The 15,339-nt window shown below is 59.9% G+C and overlaps 1 protein-coding gene across 5 annotated transcripts in view; it reads left to right on the forward strand.

Moving 5' to 3' along the window:
- The window catches only part of MGRN1 (mahogunin ring finger 1), a 36,596-nt gene that overhangs the window by 9,547 nt on the left and 11,710 nt on the right, over positions 1-15,339 (forward strand). For 4 of the 5 annotated variants that reach the window (XM_040255998.1, XM_040256007.1, XM_040255989.1 and 1 more), the window contains exons 2-10: positions 3,487-3,605; positions 5,029-5,117; positions 5,760-5,906; positions 6,921-7,038; positions 10,956-11,022; positions 11,432-11,481; positions 13,039-13,086; positions 14,322-14,390; positions 14,984-15,143. In XM_040255998.1, coding sequence (XP_040111932.1) covers positions 3,487-3,605; positions 5,029-5,117; positions 5,760-5,906; positions 6,921-7,038; positions 10,956-11,022; positions 11,432-11,481; positions 13,039-13,086; positions 14,322-14,390; positions 14,984-15,143 — 867 coding nt within the window. Of the gene's footprint in view, positions 1-2,882; positions 2,904-3,486; positions 3,606-5,028; positions 5,118-5,759; positions 5,907-6,920; positions 7,039-10,955; positions 11,023-11,431; positions 11,482-13,038; positions 13,087-14,321; positions 14,391-14,983; positions 15,144-15,339 lie in introns of those variants that run through there. The other variant, XM_040256016.1, reaches the window with a different exon arrangement.

Below are 15,339 nucleotides of genomic sequence, written 5' to 3' on the forward strand. Positions count from 1 at the left end.
CGGCCCTGGAGAGGCTTTCCATGGTCAGCCCTCTCTGCAGACAGTGCCCTCCTGACCCCTGGGGTGCCGGCCCAGCTGGGGTGTGACGGCAGCGGGTGTCAGCAAGCCAGGAACTTAAGTGCGGTGGTAAAGCAAAAAGGATTTTCAGCCAGGGGAATGGACGGACCGTTCTGGCCTTCTCGCCTTTCCTGCTCCCCTCCATGCAGACACCTGGGCGGCTGAGTGAAGCCCACACCTGGCCTCCCAGGTTCCAGGGCAGCTGCGTTTCTTAGCAGGGCCCCCGGGTGTCTCAGTCCATATCACAGTTTACCTGGCAGGGGCGTCGTGATTTGTAATAAGAAATATACATTTGATCTTCACCTGTTTCTGGCACAGAATTTCTCAAACCCTTGGAATTTCCTTGGGGAAGAGTGATACCGTGTAATGGGTGTCTTTTAATCTTAACAGACCCTTTGCAACCACACCCGAGTTTATATTAATGAAGTGACCTGTGCAGAGTGTGACTGAGCGGCTGAGCATGCGCACACATGGGTCCAGACATCTGGACGCTCTGGCCCGGGGGTCTGTCCTCTTCCCTTGGGGCTGCCGGAACGCAGCACGCTAGCAGATTCCTTGTTTGGGGGCCCTCTTCCTGATTCATAGACAGCTGCCTTCTGTGTCCCCACATGGCAGGAGGGGTGGGGGGCTCTGTGGGGCCTTGTTTACGAGGGCACTGACCCTGTTCATCAGAGCTCCTCATGACACAATCACCTCCCGAAGGCCCCACGTCCTGACACCATCATGTTGGGGCTTGGGTTTCAACATGTGAATTCGGGGGGGAACACAAACGTTCACTCTGCAGTGGGGTCTCAGACTGTGCTCTCCTGATCAGCTTGGGTTTTGGTAGCACTGTGGGCACACAGCCAATGTTTTGGGGAGAACATAGAGGGGGGTGGTTTACATTCCCACTCTCTGCACCTCCTCGAAGATGCCTGACTGTTTGGTGTGCTTCCTGCCCACCCCTTTCATTCCACTTGAGTCCAGCTCGCTCGCCACGCTGACCAGCACTTTGCCTTTTGACTCTGATCCCAAGGACATCTTTGCATGTCCTGGCACCTAGCTCCTTAGCAGGGTTAGTTCATTTAAGAAACTAAGTTTCTAATTTTCGTTTGTAAATGATGGTCACACACATGTGTCCAGCCAGACATGTGAAAGTGAACACACAACGCAGAAAGGAACCCCAGAAGTCCGCTGCCCACTTCCACAGGTCGTCATGGAAATAGCCATGATTTTCCTCATCCTGGGAGACGACGAACATGGGTAGGCTTTACACCTGACCTGTCCTTCCACAGCTGACGTGTGTAAAGGAAAACGGCCGGGTGCAGGGGCGCCGGGAGCCTCCCAGGCCATTTTTCTGTCTGTCATCCTGGTCGCTGGGACACCTGTAAGTAGGGCAGAGGTGGGGCGAGCCGTCCGAGGCCGAGTGTCCCTCGGCCGTGCAGCAGAGAGGGGACAGAGCGTGGATTTGTTCTAGCCATAATTTTAAAAACTGTAGTTGATATAGTTGAATTCCATGAACTATACAGTCCTTGGGGTCACAAAGAGTCAGACACCACTGAGTGATTTTCACACATAGTTGATATAACAGCAGAGGCTGGAGATGGTGTGGAGAAAAGCGAAGCTTCTTACATTGTTGGTAGGGATGCAGGAGACCTGGGTTCTATCCCTGGGTCGTGAAGATCCCCTGGAGAAGGAAATGGCAACTCAGTCCAATATTCTTGCCTGGAGACTTCTGTGGACAGAGGAGCCTGGTGGGAGGGAGTCCACGGGGTCACAAAGAGTTGGGCATGACGAGAGAGCACACACGTATGAGGTGAAATCCGGGGTGTTATGTTTATTTAACTTGTCACCACTGTATGCCTTTTCCCTTACCGCGGTTTACTCTGGTTCCTGCTCCACACATGGGCTGGGAGTACAGCCTGGCCTCATACGTCCTGTGTTCTCTGCCAGCTGGAGCCACCTTCTGGCCTAGGCAACCTTGGCTGTGTCCCCCGTAACCAAGGCTGTGTTTCTTAGGAGGGACACTGGGATCCGTGCAGGGCACCCAGCAGAGCTTGAGGGCCCAGAATTCCCTCTGGCTCACACTCCACAGGGCCCTGTGGTCACCCTGCCTCTTTCTGTGCCAGGGAGAAAAGGGGGACAGTGGGCAGGTATCAGATCGGAGAGCTTGGAGGAGGTGGTCCTCTCAGCCTTTCCCCCAGCGAGGCTGTGAGCTCAGTCCTTTGAAGCTGACCCATGTCCGAGGCTCCGTCCATCTATTTTTATAAGAAATGTGGATTTAGTGCTTAGATATTCATGGCAACCCACTCGTGCTTAGATATTCATGGCAACCCACTCCAGTATTCTTGCCTGGAGAATCCCAGGGACCGAGGAGCCTGGTGGGCTGCCGTCAGTGGAGTCACACACAGTCGGACACGACTGAGTGACTTAGCACGCGTGCGTGCATTCTGGGGATATATAGCCTCAGGTCTCCTGCAAGGAGTTGGGTAGGAACAAGATAACTCAGATCCACATGGTTTAAACTGTGGTCAGTGCCGAGGTAAAAAAGGTCCTTGGGGTTCAGATTTGAGGTGGAGGGAGGTGCTGACTTAGTCTGGGGGTCAGAGAAGGTGTTGTTTCCTGGGTGTGTGTGTGTGAGTCACTCAGTTGTGTCCGACTCCTTGTGACCCCGTGGACTGCAGCCCACCAGGCTCCTCTGTCCACCGGATTCTCCAGGCAAAAATACTGGAGTGGGTTGCCGTTTCCTTCTCCAGGGGATCTTCCTGATCCAAGGATCGAACCCTGGTCTCCTGCACTGCAGGCAGATTCTTCACCGTCTAAGCCTCCAGGGAAGCCCACTCGTTTCCTATGGCTGCTGTAATGAGGTGCCTCAGACTGGGTGATTTAAAACAGCAGAATTGATGTTCACTGCTCTGGAGGCCAGAGATCCTAAATCGAGTGTCCACAGGGTTGGTTTTTTCTGAAGAGTCTGCAGAAGGCTCCTTCCTCATCCCCGGGCTTCTGGCGGCTCCGGACTTCCTTGCCTTGTGGCTGCCTCACTCCAGCCTCTGCTCCGTCCTCACAGGGCCTGCCCCGCTCTGTGTCTGTGTCCACCTCGCCCTCTTTCTCTTAGAGACCGGTGTCTCTGGGTTTAGGACCCCCGTCCTGTCTGACCTCCTCTGAACTGACTTAAATCTGCACATATCTCCATACAAGGTCAGGCACACACGTGCCAGGGGTTGGGGCTGGGACTTGTCCTTGCTGGGCACAGAGCTCAACCTGCTGCAGAAGGAAGTGGTGTCGGAGCTGGGTGAGTCCCTGAGCGGGGTGGGGGCGCCTGGGCTGGTGGAGGGGCCGAGGCCGTGTGTGGAGCCGGCCCCTTTCGGGCGGAGCTTCTGGGCCACTAGATGCTCCCGGTGGGCCGTGCTGGGCCTCGTTGTCTACAGCCACGTCTCCTTTTTTCACCAGGAAACTACTTCGCATCACACTTTTTCATGGGAGGTGAGAAATTCGACACCCCCCACCCTGAAGGTTACCTCTTTGGAGAGAACATGGACCTGAACTTCCTGGGCAATCGTCCGGTCCAGGTGGGTCTCAGGGGGGCTGGGCACGTGGGCGGCGTGGCGAGGCCACCAGCTGCCACCGGGTACCAGGTCTCCCCCTCACGGGACAGAGGTGCCATCGAGACGTGTGCGTGAGGCCCGGGCCCCCTGGAGGCCGCACATCCGAGACTCAGAGAGTCTCATCTGAGACTCATCCCAGGCCCCACGGGTGACTGTCTTTAAAGAGGAAAAAGAAGGTGCGTGTTCTGTAGAGCAGTGGGTGGGAAACAAGGCCCAAGCAGAAACGCAGAAAGACGGCCAGTGCCATTTCTGCAGGTCCCCCACGAGCCCCCGGAGAAGTGCTTCTCAGGCTGTTGTCCCTTCCTTCTCCACCCTTGGGCACCTGCCGTGTGCCCAGGACTCTCCCAGGGGCTGGAGGCAGGGAACAGACCCTGCCCCGTTTAGCAGAAGAGGTGCAGGCGGTAAAGCAGGGAGCGTTCAGTGGATGGAGAGTAGAAAGCAAGAGAACGAGGGCCGTAGAGGGTTGCTGAGCAGGGACCTGCCCTGGGGCTTGCGTCCTGAGATGATGGTCCCCAGTACCAGGGAGGGGTCAGGCGGGGCCCCTCTCTCAGGAGCCGTGACTCGGCCCCTAAGGCTGCTGAGTTGTGGGCTGTTTTAGCCGTGGAGCCGCCTTTGGTTGACACAGAGTCTTGATTCTTTTAACTGATTGGGGGCGAGGGCCCGGGACCCGGAGCGCCGGCCCCCCACTCGCAGAGCCGGCAGGCCTCCACGTGCTGCTGAGCTGCCCGCCCCCCACCACACACACACCGCCGCGTCCATGACAGCAGGCAGGACCTGCCTCTGTGTCTCTGCAGCCTCAGCTCAGACCCAGGGCCTGGCCCGCAGGCCTCCTGCAGACCCGTTCCCCTGTGACTTTCATCTCGAGACTACCGTAGCGTCACCTGCGCTAATGCAAAAATGCTGGGTGCCTGTACCTGGCCTCCCAGTGACAGCATTTCCCAAGACTCAGTGTGCTGTCTCCAAGACTGACCTCACTCCCACGCCTTCCAGAGACTGCCAGTTTTAGAGCGTGCGTGCGTGCGTGCGTGCGTGCGTATGTCTGTCTGTCTGTCTGTGTGTGTGTCTGTGTGTGTGTGCACGTGTCCCCGCTCCCACGCCTTCCAGAGACTGCCAGTTTTAGAGCGTGTGTGCGTGCGTGCGTGCGTGCGTGTGTGTGTCTCTGGAACTGGAGACCCAGACACTGTGGGGTGGTTCTGGTCCCAGCCATGCCCCATGCTGGCTGCGTCCCCTGTGGATTCCTTGGATGCGGATGAGGGTGGCGCTGTCCTGTGGTCGGCGTGAGGGCCCGGGGGTGACCAGGCGGGGCTGTGGCCGTCGCCTTGGTGAAGCCCTGTTTTCTGTCCTCTGCTGAGCCCTGGATTCCCCTGCAATTCTCTTTCCCTCCTAGTTCCCTTACGTCACGCCCGCACCCCACGAGCCTGTGAAGACGCTGAGGAGCCTGGTGAACATCCGCAAAGACTCCCTCCGGCTCGTGAGGTGGGTCCCCCCGCCCCGCCCCAGGGGTGCCCTATGCCTGGGAAATAGTGGTTCCCGGCCCGCCTGCCCACTTGCAGAAACAGGCCTGGAATCCAGAGCTGCCCTGGCTGAGGGTGGGGCGGGGCCACCAGGTTCAGCCTGTGGCGCTGCAGCCTGTAACCCAGGGTCTCAGCCGGCCACTGTGCCCTGGGGCTTTGGGCCAGGTATGGGCACAGTCTTGGTTGTCACAACTGGGGCTGGCGGGGGGCGGTCCTGCTGGCCCCCTGGCAGGCAGGAATCGGGGTTGCTGCTCAGCACCCCACAGCTCCCAGGATGTCCCCACCGCCCTGGGCAATGCAGCCCAGATTTCGGGGGGCTGAGAAACCACCTCCAACCTGGGAGACCAGAGGCGCCTGGGCCATCCCCAAACCATGAGGACTCATCAGCCTCCCTTTCCAGGGCAGGAGGCAAGGGAAGGGGGACCCTGCGATGTTGGGCCTCGTCCTCCAAAGCTGGCATGGCCTCCACGTTCCCCGAAAGGTGGGGCGCAGCCAGGCCCCTGCCTCCGGGGCCCCTGGGGGAGGGGAGTCCTGTCCCCTGCAGGGTGGGGACGCCCCGGAGGCGTGGTCGCTCACCTGCCCCATCCCTCCTCGTCCCCTGCAGGTACAAGGATGGCACTGACAGCCCCACTGAGGACGGCGAGAAGCCCCGCGTCCTCTACAGCCTGGAGTTCACCTTCGACGCCGACGCCCGGGTGGCCATCACCGTGTACTGCCAGGCAGTGGAGGAGTTCCTGAACGGGGCTGCCGCGTGAGTCCCCCTGTGGCTCCGGGCCCAGGCGCTCTGTCTGTGTCCCATGCTTGAGCTGTCAGAGGTTTTATTTGAAATAAGGGTCCTGCTGATCCCGAGAGTCCGAAGTCTGCAACTTAAGCAGGACCACGGCGCTGCCTCCACGCTGCAGGGCCGGGCCCTAGGCGGGGCCAGCGGACACATACCCACCTCCGTCCTGCTGGAGGAGTCTCCTCGGAGGCCAGATGTGGTCGGGGGCGCAGTGGTCAGTGCTGAGAGCCCAGCCTTTTGAGTCCCTGATCATGTAACGGCAGCCTCCCCGCCCCCGCCCCCACCGCAGTGCCAGTGTCAGAGCAGACGCGCCAAGATCCTTGAGAGTGTCCTTTGTCCTGGAGATGGAGCGAGGCCCCAGGGACCGCGGGTGTGGGTGGGGCGGAGGGAGGCAGGTGAGGGTCGTGTGTGGGACCCCTGCAGAGGGGGAAGCCAGGGTTTTATTAGGATGGGAAGAGTGTTTGCTGCCTGACCCGGCTGTTCTTTCCTGGGAGTTTATCTGGGGGATGTTCTCGCACACATCGTCAAGATGTTGGAATAGTAAGATGCTGGTGACCCCCCGGTGTCCACCAGCGGGGATCTGATCCCATCACTCAGAGTAGAACTGTGGTGGAGCCCACGCAGGGTCCTGAGAACATGGCATCTGTGTCCGTGATGTCTGTGGGACAGTTTCAGGCACCTGAGCAGAGTGCAGGTGGATTGCAGCCTGAGTATTAAAAAATAGTTCCTGCACCTACAGGTGTGATTGTGCCTTGACTTCCCCGGTTGCAGACGGGGCAGAGAAGCAGGTGGCCAGGAGCAAGCATGAGGCAGGGGAAGGGGGTCACTGCATTTTTTGTCCCCCATTTATTCAGAAAAGTGCACAAACCATGAAAGCTGCCTGCAGAGGTACAGCCCAGCCTGCAAAGGCGGTGGGTGCTGGGCAGGTGCGGGCTCGGGGCCTGGCAGCGCGTCTCACCGTCCTTTCTCATGTGGCCCCTTCAGATATAGCCCCAAGAGCCCAGCCTTGCAGTCCGAGACCGTCCACTATAAACGCGGTGTGAGCCAGCAGTTCTCGCTGCCCTCCTTCAAGATCGACTTCTCGGAGTGGAAGGATGACGAGGTAAGGAGCCTCCTGGCTGGGCCCTGCGTTCCTGCCCTGGGAAGGGGCCCAGTGCAGTGGCCTGTTGCTCAGATTCCTCAGTGGTTGGTAAGCATCAGCTGTGGCTGCTGACCGGGGTCTGGACCCCGCTGGTTGCCTGGACTGTGGAGCGTGGTCAGTCCGGGTGTTGGGACCGGATGGTTGCGGCTGTGAGAGGCTGCATGCCAAGCTGGCCTTGAGTGCTCCCCAGGGCCACCCCCTTTTCCTCTCTCGGGGCGTCGGGGAACCACATCCCTGGCCTGTCAGCATGTGGCCGGGCAGGTCCAGGGCGTGGACACTTGGCCTATCCAGCGCTGCTATCCTGGGACCCTGCCCTCATCTCTCCTTTTCTGATCTCCTCAGCTCACAAGTGCCTGGAATCAGCTCAGTTTTCCCTACATGTGGGTTTTGTCTGTTTGTTTGCTTTGGTTGCGCTGTGCAGCGTGTGGAGTCGGCTCAGTTTCCCCTACATGTGGTTTTGTTTGTTTGCTTGCTTTGGTCGCGCTGTGCAGTGTGTGGGATTTTGGTTCCCTGACCAGGGTTCGAACCTGTGCCCCCTTCATCGGAAGTGCAGAGTTGTAACCGCTGGACCGCCAGGCAGGGCCCCTTGCACACATTTTGTACCGTGATAAAATACACACAGCATAGGCTTACGTCTGTGACAGACGGTTCACAGGGCATGACCGTCGGGCAGTTCTGGGACATTCTCATCACCTGGAGGGAAGCCCTGCGCCCGCTCGCAGTCATGCGCATGCCTCCTTCTGTTACGTGTATTGTTTTTAAGTGGAAATTTCATCAGTCATCACTGTAGCTGGGAAACGCCTCAGCTCTGCCATAAATAGAAGGTTCCAGAAGTTAGGCTGTATGGGGAACAGAGCCATGTCGTCACGTCCTGGCATGACGTCCTTGCCTGCTGAGGGCGTGGACGGGGGCGTCGGCAGGTGTTAGGGACAGGACAGATACTCTGGCACCAAACCCGGGCTTCTCCTTTGTGCTGGGGTTTCTCAGCCTCGGCGCTGTTGACACTTGGGTTCTGGTGGGGACACCATTCCTGGCGTCAGGAGCGTCCCTTGCTGCAGTAGTGACACTGACGGAGCCTCCAGATGCGGCCGCGGGCACGTGGTGTCCGAGACCTGGCCATCCTCTCTGTTTTAAGCTATTTCCTCCCAGGGTTGCTTATTTAAAGATTAAAACAATATTCATGTGTGCTAAGTCGCTTCAGTTGTGTCTGACTCTTTGTGACCCCATGGACTGTAGCCCGCCAGGCTCCTGTGTCCATGGGATTCTCCAGACAAGAACACTGGAGTGGGTTGCCATGCCCTCCTCCAGGGGATCTCCCCGACCCAGGGATCGAACCCGCATCTCTTTAAGTCTCCTGCACTGGCAGGCAGGTTCTTTACCACTAGCGCCGCCTGGGAAGCTCGTGCACAATTGGGTGGACTTTACTGTTTTCACAGACTTGTGTGGCCGTCGTCACTGCCTTACTGGCTCCAGAACATGATCGTTGCCCCCAAGAGAAACCCTCTGCCCATTAGCAGTCCCGCCTCGCTCCTCCTCCAGCCCCAACTCGTCCGCTTCCTGTCTCTTTGGATTTGTCTCTCCTGGACATTTCTCATGAACATGACCTTTGGTGTCTGGCTTCTGTCACTCAGCGTCACGCCTTCAGGGCTTGTCCACGTTGTGTCCACATTGTAGCATATGTCGGTTCTTCATCCCTTTATGTGACCGCATAGCGTCCCGCTGGATGGACGCGACCTTGTTTTGTTTGTCCGCTCACTAGCTGGTGATGGATATGTGGGTTGCTTCCATCTTTTGGCTGCCATGAATGATGGTGCTGTGAATGTTTGCATGCAAGTCTTTAGATGTGTGTTGTCATTTATCTTTGTTTTAGTTTGCCTTTTAAAGGCTTTTTTAGAGTGATTTTAGGTTTACAACAAAATTAAGAGGAAGGTATAGAGATTTCCCACGTGGCCGCCTGCCACACATGTGTGTTGTTTTCTTTTATTCCTGGACCACGATGTGGTCTGTCCAAGTCGGTACCTACAGGTCTCCTTGTGGCTGGTGGGGCTTCTTCAAAGTTTCCCCACCAGCCCCTTGTGGGCCTCTGTTTATTTCAGTCACAGCTGCATCCCCTCCCCTACCCCCTCTCCTTCCCACGTTTCCCCGTGTCCGTCTGGCCTGGGGCTTGCAGACCCTTGTCCAGTGGCTCCTCTGTGACAGCAGAGTCGAGTGGGACTCCCTCTGGTGTTAGTTGCTGCTCCAGCTCCTCACCTGGCCCCCGTTTTCCCTAAGAAAGCCTCACCCCTGCATTAAAAACCCGCATCCCCTGGGACTTCCCTGGTGGTCACCGCAGGGGGTGCGGTTCCATCCCTGGGTGGGGAACTAAGATTCCGCATGCCATTTGGCTTGACAAAAAGCATTTTAAGAAAAGAACCATCTCCTGCAGACCCTCTGGGTGGGCGGATGTCTCTGTCCTCTCCCCGCAGGCCTGGCTCTGGGGAGCAGGAGCTTCAGGGGAGGTGGTCCTTGCTCTCTGGGTGCCCACGCTCCCTGGGTCCCCCACCAGGTCCTGGTGTCTGGAGGGCGGTGGGGTCGAGGTGCCCAGTCGTCACCACCCTAGTCCGCTGGCTCAGCCCCAGGTCAGCCAGTGTCGTCACCCTCGGGGTTTGCAGGGTCCCTCTGTTGGACAGATGTCCCGTGTTGGGCGCTGCCCTGCGCTCTGGGCACTGAGTGCTCACGGGAACACCAGGGAGGCTGCAGGGGCCTTCAAACCCGGCTTTCTCTCAGGGCTTCTTTGTTCACAAGTGGCAGAAGCCCCTCAGTCTGGCTTAAGAAAATCAGGAACCTACTGGCATCAGTCATGAAAAGCTGGATGGCTGCGTGCCGGGTCCCATGTCATCCGGACGGGCGGGCCCCTGCTGAGCTGACCACGCTCTCAGCTGAAGTCTGGGACCAGGGGAGACGTGTGGTCCCAGCCTGCGTCCCAGGGTGCTCAGGAACGTGCCATCCTCTAGCCGTGGCCCGCGTGCCCTCCCAGCTCATAGTCTCTGGGTCAGGACTGGGACCAGAGGCTCGCACTGCAGAGCCAGACCCGAACCTGGCCATGCTATCTGCCCCATCCCAGCACTGGCTCCCCCCGCTTCCCCGCAGCTGGGGACCCGCCAGGCACCCGCCTGAGGCAGGTGTGTTCACCAAGCACCTCTGCCCTGCGGGCTCCGTGTGACTTCCCACTGGCGCGCAGATACAAGGCAGCACCGGGTGGACACGTGGGTGGAGCGTGGTCAGCAGCGGGAGGGCAGCGGGGATCGCAGGCAGGTTTAAGCTGGAGGAGAGGGACGGCGAGGGGAGCCCTTTCCGCAAGCCCAGACAGCCACACGGTCTCCTCCACTCTGTGTCTATCTCTGCTGGGCCAGGAGGGAGCTGTTCTTCCCAAGGGGTCGCCACGGGACTCGGTGCCTGGAGGTGCACCGTGCAGGGTCAGGCAGAGGCTGGCCCACGCAGCCCGGCATCCGTGAGCAGGTGGGGAAGACGGTGTGGCCTGGCCAGGCCTCCCTGGGCGGCGGACGCACTGTGACAACGCTGCAGTGTCGGGGGCACCCGCCGCAGGGGGCCGGCGTGAGCGCTTTTGTTTCCGGGACCGTCCAGGGTTGGGGGCCGCGTGTGGGCAGTGCGGAGGTCCCGGGGCTGGGAGGGCGGGTGAGGACGTTCTGGAAAAGGTGGCACAGACGTCTCCAGCGGCCCCGAGTTATGTGCAGAACACAGGTGTGCCCTTTTACTCCGTTTCCTGCAGAGAAGAACGGGCGCCTGTGTGTGGTTTGGCGCACCACCTCGACGCCCCCACTCAGGGCACCCGCTCCGTCCAGCTTGCTCTGACCACTGTCCCCCCCTTCCCTCCTCAGCTGAACTTTGACCTGGACCGGGGCGTGTTTCCAGTGGTCATCCAGGCCGTGGTGGATGAGGGGGACGGTGAGTGGCATCTCCCCTCAATACCCCTTCCAGGCACAAGGACCTTCTCACCCCATCCATCGGGGGCGGGGGAGTTCGGTCCAGAGACAGTGCCCATGTGGCTCAGCAGGCTGAGGGTTCCAGGCGCCCTGTCGCCCATGGGCGGTGCCGACCCCGCTCCCCCAGGGTGGATCCCAGGGCAGACAGGCCAGCAGCGCTGGCGTCCGCCCCGCGGGGGAGCTGCGAAGGCCATCAGCACCCGGAACACGCCAACCGCCACCTCCCGCTGCCGTGGGCCGCGGGGTCCCCGGTGGGGTGGGCTCCACATGCAGGCTGTGAGCTGGGGAAGCGCCGTCTGGAGAGCAGCAGCCCAGGGCTGGGGTCAGGGCAGCAGAGGCCGGCTCTGACCACCCTCCTCTCTTCTGGGCAGTCGTGGAAGTGACCGGCCACGCCCATGTGCTCTTGGCTGCCTTCGAAAAGGTAAGTCCCGTCCTGCTCCTTACTGCCCTGCTGACCTCTCATTTACTGTCGTGTCCTGCACACAGTAGGCGCCCAGTGAATGCTGGTGGGGTGGCCGAGGGTCTGTTGTCTGCCTGGCACGGCCTAGATGTGAGGCTCACGCCCTCCTGGGGCCCCGGAGTTGGGGATGCCCACATAGAAAGAGACCATTTACATGGAAGGATTCACTAACTGGCGTTACACGTGTTTGAGCTTAGGTGTTTGCCCCTTTCTTCCCACCCAGACCTGAGTCCAGGCCCTGGCTGTTCATGTATGTGTGTAGTCGGGGAACTTACGGTCACTTTCACCGCCGACTCTGCACGAGAGAGTCTCAGGGTCTCAGGATGGTCCTCTTGCCGGCCCTGTTGTTCCTGGGGGCCAGGCAGTTCCGTGTATCCATGCATGCAGCGAGCGAGGGCCTGGTGGTGTTGGGACAGGGTGCCTGCTCACTGAGAGCCCTGCTGGAAGTCATGGGGTGTGGCCCCTGTTTGCAGAGGCCACGGCCGAGCGCCGCCTCCCGTGGACATCGGCCAGCACCGGGCAGATTTCAGCATCAGCCTGTGGCCCAGGTGGCCGAGGAGCAGGACCCAACGACGACACTGGGCTCCGATCTGCACGTCCCGCGGGACCCCAGCCCCCTGAGCCGTGTGTCCAGCCCTGAGAGCCTCCCGGGCGAGCCCGGCTCCTCCCTGTGATCCAGGCCTTTCCCGGTGCCCCCGGGGGTCAGTCAGCTGGCCTGAGGCCCCTCTGGTGGGGGGCAGGGACAGCCTTCTCCTTCTCTGGGTTCCCCGGCTGTACTCCTCAGGCTGGCCTGGTCAGAGGGGACGGTGACTGTTTGCCCATCTGTGTGCTCTGGCCGGCGATGGGCCATCGCTGGCAGACATTCCGTTCTGTGCTTTGCGTTTAGAGCCCCGTGAGAAATGGCCTTATTTTGGGGTGCAGTATATGAGAAACTTCGCTCAGAACCTACCAGGCTTACAAGAAAGGCCAGGTGCTGGTCTTGGTGGACTCAGAAAGGGTGTTTGGGGAGCAGGAGCTCAGATCAGTTTCTGTGATTGATTAACTGTGGGCTCAGAGCAGTGTGGCTCCCCAGATCCCTCCCGACCCGCTTGTCCTCACGGTTCTGAGCTTTGGGCTTCCCTGCGGAAGCAGGCATGTGACGTCCTTGTGCTGTCTTCGCGAGTAGACCACGTTTTCTGAGGGCTGGAGCCACCCGTCTTAGTTCTTGCTGTCCAAGTGCTGCTTCTCGCCCTAGGGAGGCACCATCGTTGGGACTAGGCTGATGGCAGTGAACTTGAGCCTCCTCGAGAACTAACTACCCAGGGAGAGTTGGGTTTTGTAGATCAGGGTGGAACCTAGGTGGCAGTATATTTAGAATATTCTCCGGGTAGTTTTGAAGCCAGGTCAGAGGGCTGATTTGAGAATCCCTGGCCTCTCAGTTCTTCGTGGGGTCCTTCTTTTTTTCAGCCAGGGACGTGGGTTGACCAAGGGTGGGCCTGAGCACGGCCGGGTTAACGTCTGGGTCTTTCTCCCCCGCAGCACATGGACGGCAGCTTCTCTGTGAAGCCTTTAAAGCAGAAGCAAATCGTAAGTCTGTCAGAGGGAACACGGGAGCCCTTTTGATTTGAGACTCGTGCACACACGTGACCCTATTGTCTCTATGGGTTATTCTGTGAGGCCACCTTGGCTGTTAGCTGGTGACACCGCTGCAGTGGGCCCTGGGCTCCAGAAGTCAGGGTCAGAGCCACTGGGTGTGTCTGCGTGTACTACGTACCCACTGCATATCTGTGTTGACCACTGTAGTCCTGAGTCTTGTGTAAACATTGGCTGAACGTGTGACTGGACAGAAGGAGAGGAGGGAGGGAGGGAAGAAAGGAAGAAATTAGGAAAGAAACACTGCAGTTTCCCTCCGTCCTCCTTCCAATTTGCTGAAATGACCTCTGTGTTGAATAAAGACTTGAATCGACTTGATCCATATTTAAGGCAAAGATGGAATCTCTTGGAACCCGTGGGAGCTGTAGACCAATACGGCCTTTCTTTGGAGTCAGTAACTCCATGTTCCAGCCCCAGGAAGAATCACCCCTGGGGGCCTCCTGCTTCAGTACGTTCTGTGAGGACTTAGAGGCCAGGGCCCCCTGAGCCGAGCCTAGAGGCTGGTTTAACCGTAGCCCTGGTGGGGTCTTTCTCCAGAGCTGTGATGATCAGGTTGCCCTTGTGTGCCGCTGCTCAGGCATGTCAGCCACGGCCCGGGGCTGGTGGTGGTCAGTGAAGAGAGGGCTCGAGAGAACCCTGGCAGGGCCAACGCCTGGAGGTGGCTGGAGGGCAGGAGACCCCAGTGGTGGTCCAGGCATGGGTTTCAGGAGAGCTGACTGGCACACCGTGGCTCTCAGGAGGGTCTTTGTGGTCTGTGTGGTGGGAAATGCAGCAACTCAGGCCACTCTGAAACGCAGTCAGCTCGAGGCCTGACCCTGGTCAGTCTTGGGCAGGAGGGGTGACAGGAGGGTCCAGAGTCGTTTTCCTGTGGGGTTGGGCCTGATAAGGTGAACAGAAAGTATGATCACCGGGCCCAGTAGAGCTTGGCTCCATGCCATCTGGGCTGGACAGGGCCTGGCCGAACCCAGTGTCCATGCTTCCTGTGGGCACCTCGCCCTGCCCGTCTCCAGCAGTATCTGCTCCCTGCGGGGGTGGGGGTTGGACAGAGTGGATGCCCACGCCTGCCCCTAGATCCGAGCCCGGCCCCTGGGAGGGGGTGTCGGGCTGGGGGTTGCAGAGGAGCCCTTGCGGGGGGGTGGTGAGTGCCCAGAGACCGCTCTGCCCTGCAGGTGGACCGGGTCAGCTACCTGTTGCAGGAGATATACGGCATCGAGAATAAGAACAACCAGGAGACCAAGGTGCGTGCCCGCGGCCCCACGGGCAGGCCAGGCCAGCGTGCCCCCCCGCGCTCTGCTGGCTGCTCGGAGGCGGCGACCTGCCTGGGCCCCCATCCTGGCCAGGGCCCTGCTGTGCCTTCCCCTGGAGGCCCCAGGACCCCGGCTCCATCGCTTTTCCTTCATTCTTGAGTTATCAGGGTCTGTGGGACGTTTTGTCCTTTTCCAGCAAATGTGCTGCCTCCTTCCCATCACTGGGCTCCGGCTGTCAGGGCAGCCTGGGACGCCGGGCCCACTTCTGCCCCCAGACCTTGCCCAGGTGGCCCTGGCCTTTCCCCCTTCACAGCAGCGGCTCAGCTCGTGGTGCGACATCCGTGAGGGGAGCCTGGCAGCCCACAGAGCCTGCGTGTGGGGGCACAGACCCCCTCAATTGTGGGGAACAGGAGACCTGAGTCCTCTCGATTTGGGGGGTGGATAGGGGGACACCCTGCTCCTCCGTGACCTTCCTCTGCCCCCGGGGGCTTCCCTTGGCCCCCACAGCCCCCGGGGGGAAGGTCCCCAGCCCCCGACCTCTGGCCTCGGGAGCCACTGACCCTGGGCACCTCGTGTCCCCGCAGCCCTCGGACGAGGAGAACAGCGACAACAGCAACGAGTGCGTGGTGTGCCTGTCTGACCTCCGGGACACGCTGATCCTGCCCTGCCGCCACCTCTGCCTCTGCAATTCCTGTGCGGACACGCTGCGCTACCAGGCCAGCAACTGCCCCATCTGCCGGCTGCGTGAGTGGGTCGGGTGGGGGTGGGGCACAGGCAGGGTCCCTGCTGTCACGGCGAGGACCTCCGGGGAGGTCGGATCTGGTCCAGGAGGGACTGGCAGCCGGTGTGTGCAGGGAGCTGCCCAGACGCGATCAGCAACTCAGAGCTTCTCAAGGAGTACATGGGACAGACTCAGAGCAGTTCAGTTCAGTCGCTCAGT

The sequence above is a fragment of the Oryx dammah genome, unplaced genomic scaffold (assembly GCF_014754425.2).
Source record: "Oryx dammah isolate SB20612 unplaced genomic scaffold, SCBI_Odam_1.1 HiC_scaffold_2, whole genome shotgun sequence".
Lineage (NCBI taxonomy): Eukaryota > Metazoa > Chordata > Mammalia > Artiodactyla > Bovidae > Oryx > Oryx dammah.